The sequence below is a fragment of the Platichthys flesus genome, chromosome 14 (genome assembly GCF_949316205.1).
Source record: "Platichthys flesus chromosome 14, fPlaFle2.1, whole genome shotgun sequence".
Classification (NCBI taxonomy): domain Eukaryota; kingdom Metazoa; phylum Chordata; class Actinopteri; order Pleuronectiformes; family Pleuronectidae; genus Platichthys; species Platichthys flesus.
The window spans coordinates 3,700,172-3,727,158 of record NC_084958.1 but is presented as its reverse complement, the minus strand read 5'-3'; the positions used below and the strand labels follow the sequence as shown (position 1 = coordinate 3,727,158).

Below are 26,987 nucleotides of genomic sequence, written 5' to 3'. Positions count from 1 at the left end.
AAACATGCCATGTAACATCAAAAACTCATATGCATATCTGTGATTGATATCGACATTTGGAACTTTCCATACAGTTATGATTATGGTGATACATTTTAAATATGGGTCACGTCACCATGATATGCTGCTTTATAATGTATTTCCTTTTAAGGGCAATTAAACAGAACTGACCTCATTATCATTATCAACCATTTTCTTTGTTACATAGTTTCCTAGTTATTTTACCAGTTTCATTTTCCTGGTTTTAAACAAAGTCACATTTTAGTGCCTCCACTGCTCTGTAAAGAAATTAAAGACTGCTTTCCTCTGACAGAAAAATAACCGATTCCTTCCACCCTGACTGCAGTGCATCTCCACAGGTGAGATCTGTCCTCATGAGCCGTTTAGTGGTAGTGAAGGGTTACCTGAGTGTTTCCTCTGGGGCCGACTGAAGCCCTCACGGTCTGAGTTGTGTCTACTCAGAAGACCCACAGCTTCATTAAACACCTGCATACAGAGAGGAAAGGGAAACAGGAGGATTCATTAACAAGTGATTTATTCCATCCATTCATTCCATTCCATTAAGCTTTTTGTTTGTGAAAACCATTTACGAAAGTGACAATAAAAGCTGGACAGTAAGAGAGTATTTTTGACTACTCCAGTGAGTTGTATCTATTAAAATGTATTGTTGGATGTTGTGATAGCTCCACAAACCCCTCCCTTACATTTGGATCAGCTTTAAACACTTTAGCCCTCTGACATTGAAAGAAAGCCGGTCGTCTCTTTGAACATAACCCGGCTCCAGGTAGAGATACATTGGGTTTATACCAGTTATGGTTCACGTCACAGACATCCACAATTAATTCTTGAAATTAAAATATGAGTGCCTTCTGTATTTTAAATAGTTTAGTTTTTCACAAGTAACATACACTTTAAATTCTTCATTGTATATACTGACATCAAAATTCAAGTTACTTTTGAATTTGTATTACTTCAGACATCTCAATTTGAATAGTTTCCACAGTTTCCACCTGGTCATAGTAAACAGGGAGGCTGTAAAATAAATGTAACGTACGTCTCTGAGATTGAAGGTGATCTCCAAGTTGGACCAGAAATATTCACAAAACTCAGGATACATGTCCATGACCTGAAAACACACAGAACAGGAAATGTACACATCATTAAAAATAGACACCAAATGTCACAAAGAACAGAGGCTGTTTGAGAGCAAAGGGAGGATTTAGCCAGTGTTAATATGGTGTTCTAATAAAGACATATATATGTTACCTCCAACATATCCTCTCTGTTTATCTTGTGCAGGTCACAGTAGGTCAGAGCTCTGACATCAGCACTGGATTTTCCTGGCAAAGCATCCAAATTGATGGGCTCCCCAAAGATATCATTCTTACCTGGAGGAGGATAAATCATGTTTATGACATGATCATGTTCTTTAATTGATAAATAGGAGGCACAATGACTCTACTCTTCTCCTAATTGGGCCATTAAATGGAGCTCCTGGCACATACCCGACTCATACTAACACTTACCCAGTATAGCCACCACCACGTCTCCTTTGACGATCTCTATCGACCCTCTGGAAATGAAGTACAGATCTGAGATCAGGTCGCCAGCATGGACCAGGGTGTCACCTGGAGGAGCGTGGGTGGTCTTAAACCTCATGGCCAGGGCCCTCAGACAGCCCTTTGTGGATCCTAAGCACCCAATCAGACACAACAGGTTGGCGATTAACTGATTTTAACTACACTATGCCAAATTTTCAGTATATTGTGTTTTTGGGAATAAAAAAACAAGATATAAGTGACTAAAAAATGGTACAATACTTGATCAAAGTTGTATTCAATAAACAGTCCATTAGTTTTCATCTGTGATCAACACTATATGACTGTTACCTTTGAAAGCGTTGCAGTTCTGCAGCAGTGACCTGTTGAGGTGGAGACAAATATCTGCCTGGAGACACTCTGGGAACCCTTTTAATACCTGGAGAAGATTTTTAGAGATGGAGGACACAAAGAGAGGACAGTGTGGGATTAAGCACATGATGAAGCACACAGGCCTGTGCATGTTGAACATACACACACACTCACACACATTTCGTGGGACGAAATAAATTGTTTGTGTTTTTCCAGTCTACGGCTGAAACAACATAGTGAGCCTTTTCTTCATGGTAACTAGCTGGTTAAAAATATTTACAATAAAACTTAATCTTTCAGGCTTTTTTTAAGAATCAAAGTGACCTTGACCTCTGACAAACAAATTATATTCAGGTCATCCAAGAGTATAAATTAATGTTTGTGCCACACGAACTTGACCTTTTGACCTTCAACCAATAAAATAAATTGGTTCAACTTTGAGTCTAAATGAATATTTGCATCAAATTTGAGGACATTCGTCGAAGGTGATCTGAAGATAACAGTTTCAAGAAAAACCTCAAGGCATTCTTGCTATATTGTGTTCATGAGAATGGGATGGATGGACGGATGGACAGACTGTGAACAATGAACACTCACAGCATTCATATCAATTCCATTAGTGTAAGACCAGGCATGTTGGAAGTACTCCTCCAGCCGCTGCCTTAGAGGGTTAGGGATCTGGTGGAAACGGATGAACTCTCGAACCCTCATCATCTGGGCATGGTAGCGCGCCGTACCAGAGTAAAGCCGCTGGATAATGGCTGACACGTTACCAAAAATACTGGCGTACATCAAAGCTGTAGAAGTGACAGAGACAGAAAATGTATATTGTTTAAACAAGGAGTTTAGTCGTCTAGAACCGTGGCTGCCAAAATAGAGGTCGGAACCATCCAGGAGACATTTAGAAGGGGGGTAAGATGATTTACAGGAATTTCCAGCTTAAAGCGGCCAGCCTATTAGACTGGTGTTAGTCTGTGTCCATTTGCAAATGGTCTATGAACTGAACTACGGGTGTAAAAGCAGCTGTAAATCTTATAGACCTAAACCAAGACTAAATGAGTTGTGAAGTCTGTATGTTCATGTGTTCCCCAGTCACAATGTGGAAAAAACTTGGACACAAAAAGGTGGTGTATTTAAGTGTTTAGGGTGATGGATCAACACAGTAAAGAAAAAGTACCAGGTGTAACAGGCATAATGCTTTAAATATAAATGTCAAAGGTTTAGTATGTCGAGGTGATGGATCAACACAGTAGAGAAAAAGGACCAGGTGTTACAGGCATAATGCTTTAAACATACATGTCAAAGGTTTAGTGTGTCGAGCTTATTTGCATCTAGTGGTGAAGTTGCATGTTGCAGCTGGATACCCCTCAACTCATCCTACCCTTCACAACATGAGAGAGAACCTTTGGTAGCCTCCAGTTCTCATAAAAACTCAGAATGTGTTAAATTTGGCCAGTTTGGACTACTGCAAAAAACATGGAACTTGTCTACAGAGGCATAGCCTTATAAGACCTAACAAAACAGGATATATTTCTTAACTGGGAAACTTCCTTTACAGAACTCACCGCCAATGAGCATGACACAGATGGAGAAGATCTTCTCAGAGTTGGTGTTTGGGGAGACGTTCCCGAAGCCCACACTGGTCAGACTACTGAAGGTGAAGTACAGAGCCGTGACATATTTGTCTCTAATGGATGGACCCGACGCCAGGATGGAGTCATTGTACGGTTTCCCCAGCTGCTCACCCAGATTGTCCAACCAACCAATCCCAACTGAGGTTGACCGCTCCACATTTCCTATGGCATACCTAGGATAAGAAGACAAGAATCAAGTGTTATGTGTTATGCAGTAGGTTGTGTGTGTCAGTCACACACTTTACAGTTTACGGCAGTGTACCAGATACAGGCCAGCCAGTGTGCGATGAGGGCAAAGGTGCACATAAGGAGGAAGAGGACTGCTGCACCATACTCAGAGTACCGATCCAACTTCCTGGCTACACGAACCAATCGAAGTAACCGAGCTGTCTTCAGTAAACCAATCAGGGTGGTGGTCTGTTAGGAGGAGAAAGAGAGAGAGCAAATCTTTTTTATTTTATTCATATTTTAAAATGGACTCTGCCCTCAAGATCTTCTTTTCTTTCTTCCTTACTCAATGTTTCCCTGTCACTCTTTCCTCCCTACTATCCCGGTTTTTAACCGACCCCTCATTTAATTGTTTTCCTCTCATCACCCTACCTCGCCTTCTCCACCTCCCCTGACCGTGTCCTCTCCTGAGCGGTAGATGAGGAGATCGAAGGGAATGGCTGCCACCATGTCAATAAGGAACCAGCCCTTGAAGTAGTAGACAGCAATCCGAGAGGACTGGCTCACCACCTAACGAGACACAACAGTCAGCCACGTCCAACGTTCAGGTTTAAAATCCTACAGTCACGCCAAATAACAAAACAAATTGTTAAGTCTGAGGTTTGTGATTTTTGGATAATGTGGCACAATTATGGTCATATTTCTTTAGCCCTTATGTTAAATGTCTAGTGTTTAAAGAGTCTAGTATTTGTCCATATCAGAACAACCATCCCAAAGTAGACATACAAAACAACTCTGAAAGTAAAAGGGGTTTCATAACGTTGTTTTGGTCCTTTGGATGAATGGTTTTTCTAAGAAAGAATGAAAAGATGAAGTTTATAATTGATCTTTTCTTTCTAACAGAGCAAATCTTTCTTATTCAGCATATTTGGGACATTATCATTATTGAGTGCATGCTACAGGTATTTTTACGAAAACAGTTGTGTATAGTAGGATTCAAATATGGTACATCACATTATTAAAGCTAAATTAAAGATATTTACATTCTTTGTTACAGATTATAGACATGTTCTCAGTTTACCTAGATTAACCGAATAATAAATAAGATTACAACATGTAAAAATGGCATTGCCTGATTGAGGTAAATACAGTGTGTGCACAGAGTAGGGTATATACTACAACGCTTTTCACTGATCATTGAACCACAGCAGTGAAAAACTAAAAATATATCACTGTGAGCTACAGTAAAAATTGGACATTTTCTTATTGATTTCTCTGCATCCACAGCTAATGGCTCTCTGCTGCACTCTCTGTGTAAATGAGTCAGTTGCTCAGTGGACTGGTAAATTAGTTGTCCTGTCAGTTAGCAGAGCTGTTAATTGGATAGCTAATCATTCAGTCAGACACCCAGGTCAGTTCACCTCATCATTGGAGTTAACATATGTGGTCCTGAAGTTGATAATGATGTCCACGATGAACATGATGTCCACAACAAGATCCACCGCATTGAGGGGGGAACATGAGTAACCACAGGTCTGCATGGCTGCTTCCTCCTGGTCACTGGAAAAAAAGACAACAATGAAGTCACGAGGAAAAAATTAAACATGAAGCACAGTGAAAGTGAAAATTATATTGACTGCATTATGATTCTTCCAATGCTGTGAGCCTTTGTGCAGAAGTTAGAGATTTTGAATTTAGCTTTATGGCTCTTTTGTTGGAATTGTTGTAGTGATCATGGATTATGTTTTTTTTTTTTTTCTTGTGAATGTATAGCCAAGCTAAGTTTTTGGGCTTCTGCCTAGTGTGAAGTCAAAATGTAGGTCCCCAACTGTTATCAGTTTTGAGAGACTGAAAGATTGAATGCAAATAATGGTAACTAAAGGATGAAAGGACATCTTTATTGAACTGCACCCAGTTAAGTTCATCTTCCAAGTTAAAATCATTCTAACTGATCAAATTCTTCAACATATCATAATGGTGTCACATGCATTATGTACAATATTTCTAAATCATTCATTGGTGAAATTAAGTTCTAGCATGATGAGTTGAGTGGCACAGGGGTGAACTAATGATGTGACACTGCAGGGCCTCGTCTGGGATGGACCAAATGGATTTAAGACAATTTATGAAATAGCAAATGTGGCCCAAATAAATGTGGGTCTTTTTTAGCAAACATGTGGTGCTCTAGGCAAGGTTTAATCTGGATGTGAACCTAAAGAACTCCATGTGGTGTATATGGCCCAAATAGCTCTAAACAACCTTTAGTTGACATGTGGTATTGCTATTGCTTTTTTGTGGCCCATATATAGCAAACTGGTGCGAACCACCAAAGGGTCATCATTAAAGGCAGTATGCAGGCTGCATGACAGTATGGCAGTGGGGTCCAAATCTTGCCCTAAACAATGCTGCTATCTAGGAAAGACCTTTTCAAGTCATCTGGTTCAATGTGGAATAATATATCAAGTCTATAGTGTATATAAAAGTCTAATATATGGACATGAGAACTGTTCTTTGTTCCTTGTGAGGTCAGAAATCAAATTTATCCTGTTGGTTTCTCCCAACATATCAAGCACACGGGTTAGCCAGCATTGTTGGTAGTGAGTACAAGATAATCCGTCCATGCAGAATTAAACTCTCTTTCCTCAGCGACTTTTCTAATATTTGGAAAATATTTAGCTTATGTAGGAAAGGGGTCTGAAGCTCAATTAATTGCTGTGCCGTCCTACATCAGCTTCTGTGAAGACAGATGTATTCCGACACGCACCAGGGTGAGTTACAACAACGACAAGCCCTGGTTCACAGCAAAGCTCAAACAGCTTCACTTGGGGAAAGAGTTGGCCTTCAAGAGTGGGGACATAGGAAGGTTCAGACTGATTAAATCCTAATTTGGCAAGGAGATTAAGGAGGCCAAACGACAGCATTCAAAGAAGCTGGAACAACAGTTTGCAGCCAACGACTCCTCGTTAGTCTGGAAAGCCCTTCGGGTGATCACCGGCTGCAAAACCAAATCCCCCCACTCTGTGGAAGACCTTGTACTTGCAAACGAACTGAAGGACTTTTACTGCAGATTCGAAAGACAATGGACCAGACGATGCCCCCCCCCCCCCCCCCCCCAACAGCTATTACACCTCTTCTTCCCTGGAAAAAGACACTACCCCCCGACACAAAATGGCCCCAGACTACCCCATCCCCCCATCCCATCTCTCTTCATTCAGGAGAGAGATGTCAACAAACTTCTGAAGAGACTAAACCCCCGCAAGGCAGCTGGACCAGACGCTGTCTCCCCCTCTACACTAAGGCACTGTACGGATCAGCTGTCTCCAGTATTCACAGACTTCTTCAAATCAAATCAAATCAAATCAAATCAAAGTTTATTGTCACATGCACCAATGACAGCGTCATCGGAGCAGTGAAATTCTTATGACATGGCAGGCAAACATCTACGCAGTAGGCGACTTTACAAAATGAACAAAAATAACATACTATGTAACATAACATATAACATAACATACATAACATATAACATAACACCATTCAACCATTCAGCCACCTCACTGGCTGAATGCGTGGTACCCGCCCGCCTCAAAACCTCCACCATAATCCCAGTTCCCAAAAAGCAGAGGATCACAGGCCTTAATGACTACAGACCAGTTGCCCTGACCTCTGTAGTAATGAAAACCTTTGAGCGCCTCCTGCTGACCCACCTCAAGGCCATAACCAACCACCTCCTCGACCCACTGCAGTTTGCCTACAGAGCCAACAGGTCCGTAGATGACGCAGTCAAGATGGGACTCGACTTCATCCTCCAGCTTCTCGAATCCCCCGGCACCTACACCAGGATCCTGTCTGTGGACTTCAGCTCCACATTCAACACCATCGCCCCAGCTCTTCTCAGAGACAAGTTGACACAGCTGAGTGTGCCTGAGCACACCTGCAGATGGATCACTAACTTCCTGACCGACAGGAAGCAGTGTGTGAGGCTTGGCAAACTTGTCTCTGAGCCCCGGACCATCAGCACTGGAGCCCCACAAGGTTGTGTGCTCTCCCCTCTACTATTCTCCCTCTACACCAACAAATGCACCTCCAGCCATCCCTCTGTCAACCTCCTGAAGTTTGCCAACGACACAAACCTTATTTGATTAATCTACAATGGTGACGAGGCCGCCTACAGAGAGGAAGTTGACAGCCTGGCTTCCTGGTGCAGCCAGAACTACCTGGAGCTGAACGCTTTGGATACTGTAGAGATGGTAGCAGACTTCAGGAGGAGCCCAGCCCAAACCGCCCCCCTCATCCCTCTGCGACTCCCCAGTTAAATCAGTGGAGTCTTTCAGCTTCCTGGAGACGATCATTGCACAGGACCTGAGTTGGACGGAAAACATCACCTCCACCATCAAGAAGGCCCAGCAGAGGATGTTCTTCCTGCGGCAACTGAAAAAATTCAACATGCCGACCCCCACCATAAATCAATCAGCAGATCAGACATATTTGTCAACAGTTCATATAATAATTGCTTAAGAGTTTGTTTGTTCCATTCTAGCAGCAGTTCAAAGGACAGCATGGGAAACCTTACATCGCCATAATAAACTAATTTCAGTCAGAACAGAGTCAGTATTGTGTTAATTTCCAACCAACCTCAGTAGAAATGTAGCTGAGTAAGGGGTGAAAATTGCTGTGTAAATCACTAAGAGCAGAACCACCCAGTCCCACACAGCTTTGAATGGACTGTAGTGAAGGATGGTCCACTTGTGGATCCTGGGAGTCTGCAGTTTATACTCTGGCAACACATCAGCCCCCAGAGACAGGACCTAGAGGAGAGAGAGAAGGAGTCTGATCACTCTGGTGTTAGTGTGTTTGTAATGTATCATCCCGACTAGAGTTGGCAGAGCTCCTTATTAGAGATTCTCCAAGTGTGTCGAAGACTACATGAGGGGTGGGATGACAATAAAAATCAAGATCTAGTGACTTTAAATGTGGTTTATTTAAATCTTATAAAGATGGCGGCACACATAGAGGCAGCGGCTCAGTGCTCCCTACAACATTACACAAGGAGGACCGCTCTCCCATTATGATCAGAGGAGAGGACCTGAAGAGGGTTTCCTGTTTTAAGTTCTTGGACCAACATTACTGAGGACATCATATGGTCAGCCAATTCCAATGCTTTGATAAAAAAGGCTTGACAGCAGCTTTGCATTTACCAATCACTTAAGAAAAAACACCTGTCTGCAGAGCTGCTCAAGGCATTTCATCTCTGTTCTATCGAGAGTGTTTTAAGATATTCGTATCACAGCATGGAATGCAAACTGCACAGAAACATAGACAAAACAGAAAATTATCCAATTCCGCCTGCCAACAATGGATGATATCCTTAGAACATGCTGCCTCTACAGAGCCAGCAACATCCTGAAAGATAAAACTCCCATCAGCTCTTTTCGCTGGATGGCGCTACAGGGCCTTTAAATCCCACACCTCCAGGCTGCGAAACAACTTTTCCCCAAGAGCCATCATTAAACTGAACTGTAATAAATTCCTCCATCATACTGCCATCACCTCTGCATCATCATAATATCTCCTGGCGAACGCATAGACTTTTATTGTGAAGTGCAATCTACTGGTCATACTTTACTTTTTACAGTGCTTATGTTTATGATATGAGGTGTTTTTCTTTATTCTATTATTTATTCATCAATGATGAATGTGACGTTGTGTGTGTAAGAATGTGAAAATGTTCTAGTTTATTCATATCACCATAAATGTACTGTGGAATAGCGCACTGCTGATCAGTAGGCAACTGACAGGAACTAACACTAACACTGTTGAATCACCAAATACACAATTAAATACTCTTTTTTTAAGGCCAAGTCCAAAGGCAGCCCAAGACAAATCTACTTCTAAATCTAATCTGAAGGAGGCAAGGGTAAATCCTCTCCTGAAGAAACCCACCCTCGACCCGTCTGAAGTAAATAACTACAGACCTGTCTCTCTCCTTCCCTTTGTTTCCAAAATTCTTGAGCGTGCTATCTTTAATCAACTTTCCTCCTATCTTAACCATAATAACCTTCTTGATCCTCATCAGTCTGGTTTCAAGGCAGGTCACTCAACTGAGACTGCCCTCCTCTCTGTCTCTGAGCAGCTTCACACTGCTAGAGCAGCCTCTCTCTCCTCTGTCCTTATCCTTCTAGACCTCTCTGCTGCATTTTACACAGTGAACCACCAGATCCTCATTTCCTCCCTTCAGGACCTCGGTGTCTCAGGCTCTGCTCTCTCCCTGCTCTCTTCCTACCTCAATGAACGCACTTATAGGGTAACTTGGGGAGGATCTGTGTCTGAACCTTGTCCCCTCACTACTGGGGTCCCTCAAGGTTCTGTCCTTGGTCCTCTCCTCTTCTCTTTGTACACCAACTCCCTCGGCTCTGTCATTCACTCATATGGCTTTTCCTACCATAGCTATGCCGATGACACCCAACTAATCCTGTCTTTTCCCCGATCAGAAACACAGGTAGCAGCACGAATCACTGCCTGTCTGACCGACATCTCTCAGTGGATGTCTCAACACCACCTGAAGATTAACCTTGACAAGACTGAAATACTTTTCCTTCCAGGGAAAGACTCTCCCATCCACGACCTGACTATTAACTTTGACAACTCTGTGTTAACCCCCACTCCGACTGCTAAGAACCTGGGCGTAACACTCGATAGCCAACTCTCCCTTACTGCCAACATTACTGCAACAACACGGTCCTGTAGATTCACGCTGTACAACATCAGGAGAATACGCCCCCTTCTCACTCAGAAGGCGGTACAAGTTCTGGTCCAGCCTCTGGTCATCGCACGCCTAGATTACTGTAACTCCCTCCTGGCAGTTCTACCTGCTACTGCCATCCGACCTTTACAGCTCATCCAGAATGCAGCAGCTCGACTGGTTTTTAACCAACCTAAATTCACTCACACTACTCCGCTCCTCCGCTTCCTGCACTGGTTACCAGTGGCTGCTCGCATCTGGTCCAAAACACTAGTACTTGCGTACCATGCTGTGAACGGATCCGGTCCAGTCTACATCCAGGACATGGTCAAACGTTACACCCCACCCCGTTCACTCCGCTCTGCTTCGGCTAATCGGCTCGTTGCTCCTTCACTACGAGCTACACACTCATCAAAAACACGACTGTTTGCCGTCCTGGCTCCTAAATGGTGGAATGAGCTCCCCATTGACATCCGGACATCAGAATGTTTACACATCTTCCGTGAAAACTAAAAACATACCTCTTCCGACTTTACCTTGAATGAGAAAAAAACACTTTAGTAGCACTTAAATGGCACTTACTGATAGCACTTTGTAGTTTTGCTTTATTTTGAAGAAATTGTACTTTCTTGATTCTTGTCGTCCTTGGTATGTACCCTCGGGTTTGAATGCACTTATTGTAGGTCGCTTTGGATAAAAGCGTCAGCTAAATGAAATGTAATGTAATGTAATGTACACAGGAGGCTTTTAAATGTGTGTTGTCTCACGCAAACAGACCTGATAGAACAGATACACTGGGTGCTTTTACACATGCAATGAACCCCGGGATCCTCTGGACATAATCTTGAGGGGCTGTAGATGCACCTCCAGGTAACCTTTGAACTTTCTGCAAACTTTCTCGATGTTGATGGAGAAAACAGCAGGAGATCCTCCGCAGGATTCAACACAGCGAGTGAGGGGTTAATGACATTTTTTAGAATGTCACAGACACAAAGTTAAAAGAAAACAAATATTTCTGGATGAAAAATCAGTGCCTCACGCATAGAAGACACCAATAAAGAAGTCAGGAGAGCTTTTTAGGATGGGGGTTATGTGGTCTCTGCAGCAGTATTAATATGTATGTGTTTCCTGTGGCAATGTTGTTTACCCCCAGTTTCACACAGTTGACGGAGCAAACAGAGGCAATTTGGGGCTTAGCATCTTGACCAAGGACACACACACCCACATGCATGTAGACCCTGGGGAAAGAGCGGTATAATTAATCTGCAGCTGATTTAAAATCCTTTGGGATCCACTCCTACACACCAGCAGCAACAAGGCCAAGCAGTCAAGGACAGTCAGGGGTCTGACTGGACATTTTGAGGGATGGAGAACTGGGATGTAGAGATGATGAAAGAGTTTTCTCCCAAAACATCTTCAAAATGAATTTTAAAAGGCCTGTTTTTAAATTTACAAAGTACTTAAAGGGCCCATATTTCACACCTTTCCGGGATTTAATTTGGTACTGGCTGGGTGGGTCTGAGAGTAGAGTGCGATTTCATGATGACATCATCCGGATTTGGAAGTACGAAACGCAACGTTTCAATAGCATATTTCTTCGAATGGACTGAGGGCTCTACATAGGGCAACATCTATAGGCTTCGACGCAGACGCATGAATTGGTCTTTACTCCAAGAGAAAGAGAGAGGGGCTACTCCTGCAGTTGCTACGATGCAGGTCAAGGGCTGAGAAGATCCTCAGACAGCCCAACCACCCTGGAAAGTCACTCTTGTCCCTGCTGCTGTCAGGCCAGAGGTTCCACTGCCTGATAACCAACACAGAGCGGATGAGGAAGAGTTTCTGCCCTCAGGTCTTCTATTTGTTCAACTCTGAGCGTAAAACCGGACTCTGTACAGTTGCATACAGTTCCTCTCTTTACATGTATATTTTAAACTATTTTCATACTTCACCTGTAATACTATTGTGTGCTATTGTTATATTGTGTCTTTTTTTTTAAACTATTTTAAAAACTGGATTCAGGCACAGTAACATTACACTGCATTTCATTTAGCTGACGCTTTTATCCAAAGCGACCTACAATAAGTGCATTCAACCATAACATATTTCACTGTGCATTGTACAATGTATAATTGCATATGTGACAAATAAAGCTTGTTTTATCTTATCTTATAGAGATATTTACCTGGTGCTGAGTCAGCAGTGCATGAACGTGCAGAGCAAGATTTAGCTATAGTCCCACCTACCAGCTCATTAAACAGTTTTTTTTTTGAGTAAGCATAAATGTTACTGCATTGTTTGAATTCTTTGTCCAAATCTTAAAATAATGTTATTTTTATTCTCTTATTCAATTGTTACTGTTCCCAAATTGACACGTTCTCCCAGTGACTGTGTGAGGTTCATCTGGGCACTCCAGCTTCTTCCTACAGTCCAAAGACAAGCAGATTGGGGTTAGGTTATTGAAGACTTAAAACTGATGGTAGGTGTGAATGTCAGTGTGACTGGTTGTGTCGGAACCTGTGATGAACTGTCGACCAGTCCAGGGTGTACCCCCGTATTGCCCAATGACATGAATTGGCTCCGCCCCTCCACCTTGCAACCCTCAACGGTTAAGTGTTTCAGATAATGGATGGATGGACTCGATAAACATCTCCAACTGCCTAACACACACACACAGTTCCACTCACCTCATGAGCTACTACAGAAGAGATGCTGACAGCTCTCTTTACTCTTGTGTTTCCATGTTTGCTCCCCACACCGGACGGGTCGTCCTGAGACATGCTACTGTCTGGAACACTCACTGAAGACATTGCTGACGACAACACAAATGTATTCAACCTGTTTGTCCTCTTGCCTGTGTGTCAGGCTCTCTTCTTCTTCTTCTTCTCTCGCTTGGTCTAAGATGCTGGTGTATGAACTTTAGTTTTTCATGGTCTTTTTTTCTCTGTCCTTCTCCATGACAGTTACCCTGTCAAAATGAGCATTTCCCTCTTCTCCTTCTCCCCTTTTATTTCCTATCTTTCCACTTCTCTCCAACTTCATCTCTAAGAGTGTGTTACTCTCTTGACTTACTTCTTGTCTAAAGCCATGTGGAGTTTCACGTATGCTTCACCTCATATTTACCAGGGTTAGCTGATTTTCAATTTTCGATTCTTGGGCAACAAGTTAAATTCCCAGATAGATATATTCCAGAAAGATCTTTTTCCTCTGTAGGAGAAATTGGAACCTGTACAGTTCAGGTAGAAATGCTTGATCTCACTTCCTGAAGTGAAGTTGGAGATTTGAAAAACAGATGTCCTGTGGGTGGGGCAAAAATAAAATCGCCAGAGATGTCATCAGTAAATCCACATTAGTCTTCAGCAGCTGGTTCATCACAGTAGAAGACCCAGGTAAAACTAGTCCAGTTGCAGAAGAAGTAAAAGTTCTCCTCTGCATCTCCTCTAACTGTCCTGGAATCATGAGACAGATTTACAGAAAAACCTCTCCATGTCTGTCCCGTCTCCCATTAACTACATCACTATGCCCAAGCTTCAGCACTGGTCGTCCTCAGCTCCCCTGGTCCCACACATTGATCCATCCTACCTCTCTTATCCAATCGCCCCTTCTCTCTCCTCCCCCTGTTTAACTCCCTCCTTTATTTTCACTCTCCTCCCTCCTCCCCCCTCCGTTCCTCTCCATCATGTTCAATGATGTATTTTCACTCTGTAAGACAAACGGCATGCAGGCTATTCAGTTATTAGGTGGCAAACATCACATTAGGTCTCACTTGAAGTAGATATTTTATTATAGAAATCTTTTTGTGATTACAGGCCATTGCTCACGATGATGTGCTGCTTTGTGGTTGACATATAAATATCAGGTTCGCTGTAAAACAATGTAATTGACTGCATGAACTCATCAGGATGCTGCTAAAAGAAAAGCTCAGGGCTTACCAAACTGTTCATCCTGAGGGGACCATGGATGTCTGTGCTAAGTTTTATGTTATCCATCCAATAGATGTCAAAATATCTACAAAGCTCAGAATTACAAATATATTGTATATTGTATAAAACGATCAGGTGTCAAAAAATAATTTGTTTTAATTGTTTGGGAATATCTGAGCAATATTGTGCCAATCGATCAAATAGTGTAGATGTTGAAACATTTCATTGGAATAGAGAAAACTTCCAGGTGGATCCACTAATACTGACCTAGAGCCACACTGCTAACAGAACTAAAACGCATTTTAAATATGCATATCATTACATACATATTTATATTGTATATGTTACTCAGTTGTGCCTGTTTGAGTCCCTATATTCCCCCTGTATTACAGTCCAACTCTTCTGTTGAGTTAAAACAGACATGATCTCTTTTTATACCAGCTGCTCCTTTTAAAGAAGAGGTTGCTGCACATTTGCAGGTACTCAGACCCAAAGGTAGGAGTCACAGAGGGCAAAAACCCTCATCGGCTATATGAATGCTGTCATTTGTATTCAAAAGAATGCACTCTCATAATGTTTGAATCTTCATCAATCCATCATCTATTCCTTTTATTATAAGGAAAGCAGCAGGGTACATGGGAGCAGGACGGCAGTCTGTCACACCAAAGAGACAAACAACCATTCAGAGTCAAAGTAAAATGTTCGTAAGATTAATGCTTTCAATTAATCTTTGAATCACCCGTTCCTGAAGGTTGCTGCTGAAATCATTCCGACAGCCCTTTTGTTTGTGAGAGCCCCCTGAAAGATTGATTAGATTGAACTGCATGAAATGTTCTCTGTTCACAGTCAAACACAAAGTTTGTATTCTCAGCATCAACCACTAGAGAGCTTTTTCCAAAGGTTATGTTTTGATATAAGAAAAATACCACCTCAAGACTTTAATAACTGACAGACAGCAACCTTTACAGTGGATGCAGAGATGTAAAAACCTAATCCCCCCTTTTTTTAACATCACCAAACATTTTATTTTTGGTACATCCAGCCTATGTTCTCTCAATTCATTTTATTAATTTACATTTCAGTGATTATTTTGTTAAATATTACATGAGGGTGCTGGTTTCTGATATAACTAGATTCTTTTGTTGAGTTGTATTGAGTTATATCAATTAGCTCTGGAGCAAGAAACAAATTAAGTCTTTACATATGTGACCACATATTCATCCATCCAGCTATACTTTGTTGTCATATAGAGATATATGGAAAGAGGAAATTATGTCTGCTTTCTTGATGCGTCCGCGAGACAGAAGGACAACCTGTATCACACAGACGGACTCTATTCTGTTTTCACATTGTTGTGCCCAGATGGCCTTCTGACACCGTCATGCAAGTCATGAAGAATGATAAGCTATAATTTGTTGTGTCCAAGCGGATTTATGTATTTTATGAATACTATGATTCTATAGTTCCACAATTTGACATAGAGACCACCTTATCAACAAACAAATGGTAATTGCAAGTCCAAGTAAACCATTTTAATTGGACTGGCCTCAAAAGACAATAAGACAGAATATTAGGGCCACTTAAAGGGATTTAAAAATGTTAAGAGATTTTGAAATAAAGATGTAATATATATTTTTTTTAAATGTGAAATCCTGAGAAAAAGTCAAAAAATATATTGGAATAAAGTCATAATGTTTAAAAAATGAAAAAACGTATCCTGTAGGACTTCAACTATAATGACAATAAAGTTGTAATTTATGATAAAATGTGTTCTCTATGGCTCCTTATTCAGGGTAGACAGTTTCTTCCAAAATTGTTGGTCCTGATTATTACAATAATGAAATAGGATTTATTTTTGTGTATATATATATACAACTTTTGTCTTGTAATATTATGAACTTATTGTTAATATAGTAGTGGCCCTAATACTCCGTCCTATAAGACATTACTTGCAATTGCCCAAACATTTTATGACCAGCTCATCAAAGAATAACACCCTGCAATGTATTAATGCATTATAAATAAGACTGAGTTTCAGCTCAGCTCATAGAACCTGGTTGTTATGTTTACGGTGTCTGACAGTGATGGTAAATGGAAGTGACTCCTGTGGTGTAAATGAACAGGTATTTCTGGAAAATGTCCACTGCAGTGCCTCAAGCTTCCATGAGTCTTCCTAATTATAGCTAACAAAAGCTTATCTAATCAATGCATATGCACGCACACACACACACACACAAACACACAGGAACAGTGTTGAGGGCAGCCACCTGCTCTGTTTCCATCATTAAGTCATTATCTCTGACCTTGTCCCCCCTCTCTCTCATAAAGATAGAACAAGAAAGGATATCATAAAGGATAAAGTCATGACAGCTCAGTGCATTAACCACAGTTTACACCACAGAGACATTTCTCATCAAGGATTTATCCCAGACGACTTTCTTGTGTGATTAGGAAAATAACACATAAAATACAGAAGGAAGCAGATTATAGAAATTATATAAGAGAGATATATTAAGAATTATTACAGGTACTTCTACTACTTTTCATTGTACCACGAACCATCAATGTGGCGTCAGATACTGCTACTGCTACACCCAGTCTTTTGAAGCACAGAGAGTATACTGATTGTATCCTGTTGTCCAAACGAAGGACTCCAAAGATGTCATCAAAATGCTCGTGGCCATGGCAAATTAAATATGGTCGTCAGCGGGTGACCCCTCATTAATCATGTGGACAAAAATGTGACCCACAGCAGAAGTGTCTCCAGTGTAAGTCGGGACCTCTGTCCGAAAATAGCTGAGAGCATGGGGGACAGTGAGGGAGACACTGTCCCTTTGCACCAGACGCAAAGCTGGAACATACAGCAAAGACAGCATGACAGTCTGACTGCAATTATCAAACTATTTCAAACAACCTCTTGTGACTACTCCTGCTCCTCCCTGTTTGTCCTGTGTGTTGAGTGTAACTGTTGTGTGTAACTGTGGGCACCTGGGCCCGGTGTTCACAGTCTACGAAGTGTGACCTTCACTAACAGTCTCTCTCTCTCTCTCCTTCTCTGTAGCCACCCATTGGTTATCAAACGATCAATCAAATATTATTTGTATAGCCCATATTCACAAGTCACAATCCGTCTCATAGGGCTTATCAAGGTGTGACATCCTCTCATCCTCCAACTTTGAACAGGGGAAAAAGTTAGAAACCCCAGAGAGAGCCGTATATGAGAGGTCCATCCTTCAGGAAAGACAGAATTGCAAAAAATGCAACATGTGACAGCGAACATCAACAAAATAACAGTTACGTTTTTTTTGCAGCCTTAGTTGTCTTCGGTGGCATTATTATTTTTTGGTTTTCATGCACCTTGCATCACTCACACATCATAGTTAAAAGTTAAAGTTAAAGTAGTAAAGTTTCCCACTCTCCCACAGTGAGACATATAAAGTGCACAGTTACAACAGATAACACAAGACATTTCCTAATACTAGGTAAACATACAGAATTTTTTAAGTACAGCAGCATAAGGTTCTCTAAAAGTGTAAACGTAGTGATTTAAGTGATAAAGTGCAAACAGTACAAGAAGTACAAGAGAGTCCTCAGTGTTTTTAGTTTTTTGGGGGGGATTTAAGCCTCCAGTCAGACTAGAGGTATGGCTGGGGGGAGTGAGGGGAGAGAATTTAGCTTCCTGACAGCTTGGTGTATGAAACTATTTCCGAGTCTGGTGGTGCGGCAACGGAGGCTCCTGTACCTTCTGCCAGAGGGTAGGAGGCTGAACAGACTGTGTGCGGGGTGGCTGGTGTCGCTCACGATCGAGGTGGCTTTCCGGGTGAGGCGGGTGGTGTAAAGCCTGAAACATGCTTCTGCGTTTTCACGGGCCTGTAAGCGCAAGAGCCCTTCCGGGTCCCTTACGTGCTTCTGTATCCCTCCTTACGTGCTGACGGGTGTCGACCCCCTTTTCTAAAATTTACGGCAAAGTTCCGCAAGCTCACTCAGCCCGCAAGGCTGTGATTGGTCTGCTCCACATCCCTCCTGGAGCTGCATTTCCGGTTTCATGCCCCATAATATCAGCAGAAATCACGGAAGATTTAGAAGAACGAATATGTACCAAATAGAAGAGCACTTGGCAGAAGATATCCGATAGTATGATCACTTGTATAACCTGTCACTGACTGGCGGATTTGTCGGCCAGAAAAAGGCTACGAGGAGCCGCAGTGGCTATGTAAATAAACAATCGACGAAGAAGAAAGAAGGCGTCTCTAAGGTCGTCTTCGACAAAAAGCCTTACTCCGCCTAGTGTTCTGGCGCGGAATTGCTTTGTAAGACGCGCAACGGTTGGGGAAGCATGAATGAAAACGAGTCTTGCGCCACAGCGGCGTGAAAAGACGCAGACGCAGTCGCAGAAGCATGTTTCAGGCTTCAGTGTCTTGCACGGAAGGGAGTGGGGCACCAATGATCCTACCAGCTGTGTTGACTATGCGTTGCAGTCTCTTCCTGCTGTGTGCAGTGCAGCTACTGCCCCACACAGTGATGCAGCTGGACAGGATGCTTTCATGGTGCCCCGGTAGAATGTTTTCAGGATGGGTATGGGAACTCTCGCTTTCTTGAGTTTGCGGAGGAAGTAGAGGCGTCGCTGGGCTTTCGTCACCAGTGATGCAGAGTTGGTGGCCCAGGAGAGGTCCTCGCTGATGTGCACCCCAAGGAATTTGGTGCTGCTCACTCGCTCCACAGCAGCACCATCGATGGTCAGTGGGGGGTGCTCAGTGAGGCTTTTCCTGAAGTTGACCACCATCTCCTTTGTCTTGCTGACACTCAGCAGGAGGTTGTGGTCTCTGCACCAGGTGGTCAAGAGGTTGACCTCCTTCCTGTAGTGGGTCTCATCGTTCTTGGTGATGAGACCCACCAGAGTTGTGTCGTCCGCAAACTTCACCATGCGGTTTGTGCTGTAGGTTGATGTGCAGTCGTGAGTCAGCAGGGTGAAGAGCAGGGGACTGAGCACACATCCTTGTGGGGCCCCTGTGCTTAGTGTGATGCTGCTCGAGGTGTTGTTGCCGACCCGTACTGCTTGTGGCCTCTCACTGAGGAAGTCCAGAATCCAATTGCGAAGGGAGGTGTTGAGCCCCAGCTGGTCCAGTTTACAGATGAGTTGTTGTGGGATTATGGTGTTAAACGCTGAACTAAAGTCTATGAAAAGCATTCTCACATGTGAGTCTGCATTTTCCAGGTGGGTGAGGGCTGGGTGGAGAACAGAGCAGATTGCGTCCTCTGTGGAACGTTTAGCCCGATATGCGAACTGAAAGGGGTCCAGGGTGGGGGGGAGGATGGACTTGATGTGAGACATGGCTAGCCGTTCAAAGCTCTTCATAACGATGGGGGTCAGTGCCACAGGGCGATAGTCATTGAAGCAGGATGGAGCCGGTTTCTTTGGCACAGGTATGATGATGGAGGTCTTGAGATGTGATGGAACAGCAGCCTGACTCAGAGAAGTGTTGAAGATATCCATGAAGATGTCTTTAAGCTCCTCTGTGCAGTCCCTCAGTACACGGCCTGGAATGTTGTCTGGGCCTGTTGCTTTCCTGGGGTTGATAGTGGAGAGTGCCCTCTTCACACTTTCAGCAGACAGGCACGGAACCTGGTTGTGGGGGGGGGGGGGGGGGGGGGTGGAGTTTTCTGTGGGCTTGTGTTGTTTGTTGCTTCGAACCGTGCAAACAAGCTGTTGAGGTCGTTAAGCAGAGAGATGTTGTCGTCGCAGGTCTGTGATGCAGGTTTGTAATCCGTGATGGTCTGGATGCCCTGCCACAGGCTGCGCGTGTCTCTGCTGTCTTTGAAGTGGCTGGTTATCTTTTAGGAGAAGTCCTGTTTTGCTCTTCCGATGCCACGGGACAGGCTGGCTCTCGCTGTTCTCAAGCCAATTCTATCCCCGGCTCTGAAGGCTTTGTCTCTGGCCCTCAGCAGCCGATGGACAGCTCCTGTCAGCCATGGCTTCTTGTTAGCCGGAGTGATGATGGTCTTTGTGTGGGTCACATCATCTGTGCATTTGCGGATGTAGGAGAGAACAGTGTCTGTAAGCTCTTCATTGTCTATGTGGTTGTTTTATGTAGCTGCTTGCTTGAACATATCCCAGTCTGTTGTCGCAAGACAGTCCTGGAGAGCACACCTTGATCCATCCGGCCACACTGTAATCTCTTTCCGGACCGGTCTTTCCACTTTCACTCTGGGCATATATGCTGGCATTAGCATGACAGTGATGTGGTCGGAAAGTCCGATGTGGGGGAGGGGGGAGGCCTTGTATGCTCCTTTGTGTGCGGTATAAACCAGGTCCAAGGTGTTTTTCTCCCTTGTTGGAAAATTAACATGCTGATGAAGTTTTGGTAGAACAGTCTTAAGATCAGCATGATTAAAATCTCCAGCGATGATTATAAATCCATCTGGGTGTGCTGTCTGTTGTTCGCTGATAGCCTGATAAAGTTCACAAAGTGCCGCATCCCTGTCACTGCAGCTGGAGGTTGGAGGGATATATACCACGATGATTAAAACTGCAGTGAATTCCCTCGGCAGATAGAAAGGACGGCACTTTATGATGATGAACTCCGCCAGTGGTGAACAGTGTCTGCATACTACCACAGCGTCCTGGCACCATGCATCACGTGTGTAAACACAAACTCCTCCACCACGTTTTTTACCTCCGTTGACGAGGGCTCTGTCCGCTCGATAGCATGTTAGCTGCTCCAGATGTACAGCGGAGTCGGGGATGTTATCATTAAGCCATGTTTCAGTGAAAACAAGCACACAGCAGTTACTCACTGTCCGATTCGCTGACCTCAGCAGTCGTATATGATCCATTTTATTGTCCAAGGATCGCACGTTAGCCATGATGATGGATGGTATGGCTGGGTGAGTTGGGCTAGCCATACCATCATTATTACTGATTGCATTCATTCATTTGTGTGTGTGTTCACTCACACACACACACACACACACACACAAACACACACACCCTCTGCCACAGATTCTACACACAGCTCACACTCCAATGTGTTCATTTTTATTCTGTCTTTGGTCAACATCAGTTGGCTTCATAAATATACTTTTGATAACATTCAACAGTGGTGTGTCTACCGGTTTTCAGACATTTCACTGTTGAGCTTTGTATTGTTCAAATCAACACAGCATATATAGAGTATTGATAATATAAAACTGTGTAAAGTTTACATACATCACTCATTGAAAAACAATCTACAGTTTTCCCAATTTATCGTTAACTAGAACTAGAACTTTGAGAGGGCATCAAGACTAGAAAAGCACTTTATAAATACAAACCATTTACCACTAACCATTCCATTGGAAGAAATACTTTCTACATGTAACTCAGAACTATGAAAAAAGCAGCAACACCTTCAGCAGGTTCACATAAAGCTTGTTCACTCAGGTAGGAAAAAGAAACATTCGAGTAACTGAGTCACCTACTAACCTGAGTGACCTTCTCAGTGACATGGTGCGTTCTGTCGATCAGTTTGCAAGGAGGTCTGATTTCACCAGGAGGTAAGTGGGCCAGAGGGATTTGGGTCATCTGCTGCGCAGGAACACACGCACACGCACACACACACACACACACACACACACACACACACACACACACACACACAGAGAGAGAGAGATACAAAAAAAACATGCATTCTGTTTAAATCTGATATTTTACAAAGGTATTTGGGGAAAGTTTCAATTCAGATAAATGAATGAATGCAATCAGTAATAATGAAAAGAGTATCACTCACAACAACAAGTTACCTACAATTTAAAACCGCCAAGCACATATGTAATCTGTGTAATGATTAAGTTTAGGTAGGAAATGTAAGATTAAGCAATGTAATTACGATATGTTTTATATATTTAGCTTGTTGCATCATATGTTTAGCAAATTGTAAAATGTTCTCCTTTACATGATTGTTTAATAAGCTAGAACCTCTAAAGCTCCAGGGACAAATTTGTATTTTGAACATATATGTGCATTGGAAGTGTGTGTGTGTGTGTGTGTGTGTGTGTGTGTGTGTGTGTGTGTGTGTGTGTGTGTGTGTGTGTGTGTGTGTGTGTGTGTGTGCGCTACCTGGCTGCTGGTTCGGCAACGCAAATCAGTGTCTGATGTCCCAACTGGCCCACTGTTCTTTCTGCCGGTTACCATACGAGCTACAGGGGAGATAGGGGACTATTGATTTTTCGAGTCCAACTTAGAGAGCAGAGTTTCCACCCAGTTGGGCTGGCTCTTATTTAACCGTTCAGGTGGTTTTCGCCACATTCCAATAAATCACACCCTCCTCTGTCTAAAATGTTATCTCATTAACAAAACAGATTTTGGCTTGCAAATATAAAACATTCACAAACACACAAACACACACACGCATAATCTGCAGGTGTCAATGTTTTCATTTAAAACCAAGACAGATGATCATTTTTTTACCATCCAGACAACACAGTAATATTACAGGCTAACAGAGAATCCCAGATTGATAGTACTAACTGAACAGAACAACCAGAAACATATGGTTTGTCGACATTTTAAGAAAGTGCAGGAAGTCAAAAAACTGTACATTTTGGAATTTTATAGTCTGTGGTCTATTCACAGTTGTTGTTTCTTTACCTGTTCTGTCTTACAACCACCACTGTGCACATGAATTACTGCAAATGCTTGAGCTAGTGCCCTCGACTGCCTGAATTAAAGTACACAGTGCAGGTAAACATGAGACATGTACACATCTCCCTTTATAAAGAGGTCATTTACATTAATAAGACAGTTGTTAATCTCTTAAATCAAACTCTTTTGTTTTAGAACATTGCATACAGCATTGATTGTAATTTTACCTTTTTGAGGATGTAATATTGATGAAGGACAAATGTAACATATAACATTAAAGATTAGGTTTTGTGCTTTATGGTAGATTTAATGTTGTTCTTATATTAAATTGGTTATTTTGTTCTACCCATTATGTTGTATGTTTGTTACTGGGTTGAATACTTGCCTGTACAGCTGTTCCTCAGCTGCAGCCTCTTTTCCCAGTAACTCTGCCCACTCTTGATATCGTCCACCGATGAGGAATGTTTTAAAGTACCACATTGGCCCTCAAAGCTACTGGACGGAGGGTGGATTCCATCTTCACCCTGGCCTCTCCTTCTCTGCGCTTTCCTACAGACAAATATGTACAACTGTAAAATGGCTGCCAGACCTTAAAGTGTCTGTTAGTGACCTGTTACAGTTAGATCACTTTCCTTTTATTTCAATTATAGCCTCCCATGATCCATACTATGATCCATACTCAGCTGTATGTAAAATAGAATAATTACCAATATACACTACACAATAACTGAGGGGGAGAAGGGTGAATCAACACAATTGTGTCACAAGTTACAAATTATCTTTTGTGTATCATTAATACAAGATTATGCTCATTACTTATTATAAAGTGTAGTACTGCAATATCACGAAAAACAGCCTATTTAACTTTAAATGTATTGACCGTGACCCACCAATGAAATAGTCTTTTCTGTAATTCTGTGGCACATTTATGGCTCCATACATCAGGATGCTTCCGTTTAACTGTTGGTGCCTTTTCACAACCCAATACAATTTACTATGAACTATTGTTGCAAATAATAGTCCTTATCCCCTCTTTGTTCATTTTTTTTTTTTCCTACAAACAATAAATGAATGAAATGATTACATGTGAAAAATACATTTTGCATGACGGGCCCCAAAATCATTTAGTTTTTTGCTGCACACTATCAGTTAGATTCAACCAAGCGCTTTCATTAACCTCATTTCAGCTGCAGTAGGCAGATGTTTCTTTTTTAAAGTAATTACATTAACACTACAAAAGCCAGATAAAGTTAGTGTGAGTCATTATACATAATATAATATGGTTAATGTGTTTTATAACACACTATAATGTAGCTGTATGCAGGTATAACAGTTTTTTCATATATTTGCCAACAACTGTAGCTTCCTGTCTTCATGTGCAGAGTCAGTGCATTAACATGCAATGAACAACAAAGCTGTAACAATTTGTCAGATACATATAAACATGTCTATAAATGATAAATGGTCTATTTGTATGGCTCTTTTCTAGTATCGATGACAACTCTTTCTAGTGAAGGTTTGCCTTTTACCCATTTAAACACACTTTGATAGAATACATCTATGTGCAGCACTTTCATTTCATACAGGACTCGAACTGTGGGCATAGCCATCAGGAGCAATTTTGGTTCAGTACCTTTAGCAAGAACACTTTGGCATGAATGGGGGAGACTGGGATCTAATGCACAGTGTCTGGCTGGTGGGCAACTCGCACTACCACCTGAGTCACAGCCATATAAAATTATACTTACTTAACAGCATAGAATTACCTTACTGCAGCTGTATTCCTCTGCCAACCAGTGCAGTTTCCATGTAAGTATTTCTTTATTTTCCAGATTTATATAAGGCCACATGGCCTTGACCCTCTGACCTTTGCCCACCAAAATGTAATCAGCTCATCGCAGAGTCGAAATTATTGGAAGACACTCCCTCAAGCTGATCTTAAGATATCATGTGAAGGAAAACATACTTTGTGAGGCTACTGTGACCTTAGGCTACCAAAATCAAGTGATTTAAATATTGAGTCAAAGTGAGTGTTTGTGCTAAATGTGAGAGGATTCCTGATGCTGTTCCAGAGACATCACTTTCAAAAGACAGAAAAATAGATGGGAAAGACGGACAACCCGAAAACATAAGGCCTCCAACCACTGGCTCTCGCCGGCATGGAGGCCTAAGATTACCTTGGCACAGCATGAGTGGAGGTAAGGTGCAGGGCTGTCGATGGCTGGGCTGATGTTGGAGATGGGGGCCGACCAGTGTGAAGTACCCCCCCTCTCCTCCCTCCCCCTCCTCCTCCTCCTCCTCCTCCTCCTCCTCCGCCTCCTGTTCTTGTGTCCACCAGAAGAACATCATCATCCCCTCCCTCTCTTCTCTTTCTGTCTCCCTCACTACTTCGCCTGGGTGCCTCCATGCCATCCCTCTCTCCTCCTCTCCCTGCTCCTCCTATTTGTTCCTCCTCATTATCCTCCGCATCTTCTTTATCCCTCAGCATTAGCTCAGCCTCCTCCAGCTGCTGCCTCTGAGGGAGGGCCAGCAGTTTGTCCAGGGCCACAGATTCATGACCAAAGGGAGGGAGGTCAGCATGAGGAGAACCCAGCTCTGTGTCGTGGGACAGGGCACCTGAAGTGGAGGTGAGGGAGCGGAGGAAAAGGTGCAGACGCTGCCGCCAATCTGTTTGAAGACCAACAGGAAGAAAGTGATGTTTCAGTTACTTTTAGAATATTATTCTACAATAGTTTGTTGCTATAAATGAGCTACAACACCTCGACAGGTGGTCAGGACAGAGTACAGGCCTGTAACACCAGTAGCAGAGTTCATGTCTTACCACCGTAATGTCAAGTGAGTCAGGGGTAATCTGGCTTTTCTTATTCTCTTATTGATTTTGAACTATCATCCACAGTGATGCTGCCCATCCAGCAGCATCACAAGAAAAAACAAGAGCCAAGTTACCTGATAAAGGACATTGAGGACTAGTTCCATGCTAATGTCAAAGTATCAAAGTTTATTGAACAATAATCTTGTCTGAGTTTAGACACAATGTCAGTGTTTATCTTCCAGTTTGATTTACAATACACTGAAGTATTCAGTGCTGCATTTACACGTCATGCAACGATCATAAATACATGTGCAATAAGATCCCTAAAACTCTGCTGTGATAATTGATAAGCTGGTGTTTTAGGATCATTGTCTGTCATCGTTGATTCCTCAGTGTGTATGAATTCACTGATGAATGCGTGGATGAAACATACCCACAGCCAGCCAGGGGAAGTGCAGAACTCTGCTGAGCTCTCTGGCTGGTGAGCTGTTGGCTGGTCTGGGGTCAGTGGGAAGCTCAAAGTTGAGGATGAACATTATGACCAGTCCGTCTTCATTCTTCAATGGAACCACGTCTATTTCACAGTTTAAACACACTCCTGCAGGGAGAGGGAGACACAGAGAAGAGAGAAGTTACAACTTACAAGTAAATAAAAAATTCTGCATCATTTCCACTAGATGGTGACACATGAGTGAAAATTACAGACAGTGCATAAAATGTTTCTCTCTCTAATGCCTGTTATTTAGTCAAATCAATTAACCAATTCACATTCAATCTCATTCCTAAATTTGTGCGAAGAGTCCTCATACTGTTGACAACACAGTGACTGTAGTGGCGCGTTGCCTGAGGGATAGATGACAGGTAAGCAGGGGAGAGCGAGTCTAATCAAATCGTATTAATTAAGACATATTAAGACGTTTCAATTCACTGCCCTGTGAGAGAGAGACACATTCACCCTCCCTTACAAATCCTCTCAGACTTCGTCAGGCAGCGTGACCCTTGGGCCTTTTCACAGATTTTTCAGGAGGCAGACTCAAAATTTCAGACATAATTATTTTGAAATTCAAATGATATCTAAAAAAAGAGTTTAGGATGATTGTAGTCTTGAGGCCTTGCATAATGGTTTAATGCTTTCTTCTTCAAACTGCAGCTGTCTTTTTACAGTGTTCTACCAGTATGTTTTC

The 26,987-nt window shown here is 42.5% G+C and overlaps 1 protein-coding gene across 1 annotated transcript in view; it reads right to left on the bottom strand.

The window, feature by feature from the left end:
• Positions 1-26,987, bottom strand: part of LOC133968665 (potassium voltage-gated channel subfamily H member 6-like) — a 38,670-nt gene that overhangs the window by 2,498 nt on the left and 9,185 nt on the right. The window contains exons 3-18 of the mRNA XM_062404827.1: positions 26,237-26,401; positions 25,169-25,658; positions 23,377-23,540; positions 22,467-22,546; positions 21,834-21,935; positions 8,345-8,517; positions 5,134-5,272; positions 4,145-4,282; positions 3,807-3,961; positions 3,476-3,717; positions 2,508-2,707; positions 1,890-1,977; positions 1,527-1,691; positions 1,267-1,388; positions 1,055-1,126; positions 405-486 (exon numbers count right to left, since the gene is read on the bottom strand). Coding sequence (XP_062260811.1) covers positions 405-486; positions 1,055-1,126; positions 1,267-1,388; positions 1,527-1,691; positions 1,890-1,977; positions 2,508-2,707; positions 3,476-3,717; positions 3,807-3,961; positions 4,145-4,282; positions 5,134-5,272; positions 8,345-8,517; positions 21,834-21,935; positions 22,467-22,546; positions 23,377-23,540; positions 25,169-25,658; positions 26,237-26,401 — 2,577 coding nt within the window. The remainder of the gene's footprint in view (positions 1-404; positions 487-1,054; positions 1,127-1,266; positions 1,389-1,526; positions 1,692-1,889; positions 1,978-2,507; positions 2,708-3,475; positions 3,718-3,806; positions 3,962-4,144; positions 4,283-5,133; positions 5,273-8,344; positions 8,518-21,833; positions 21,936-22,466; positions 22,547-23,376; positions 23,541-25,168; positions 25,659-26,236; positions 26,402-26,987) is intronic.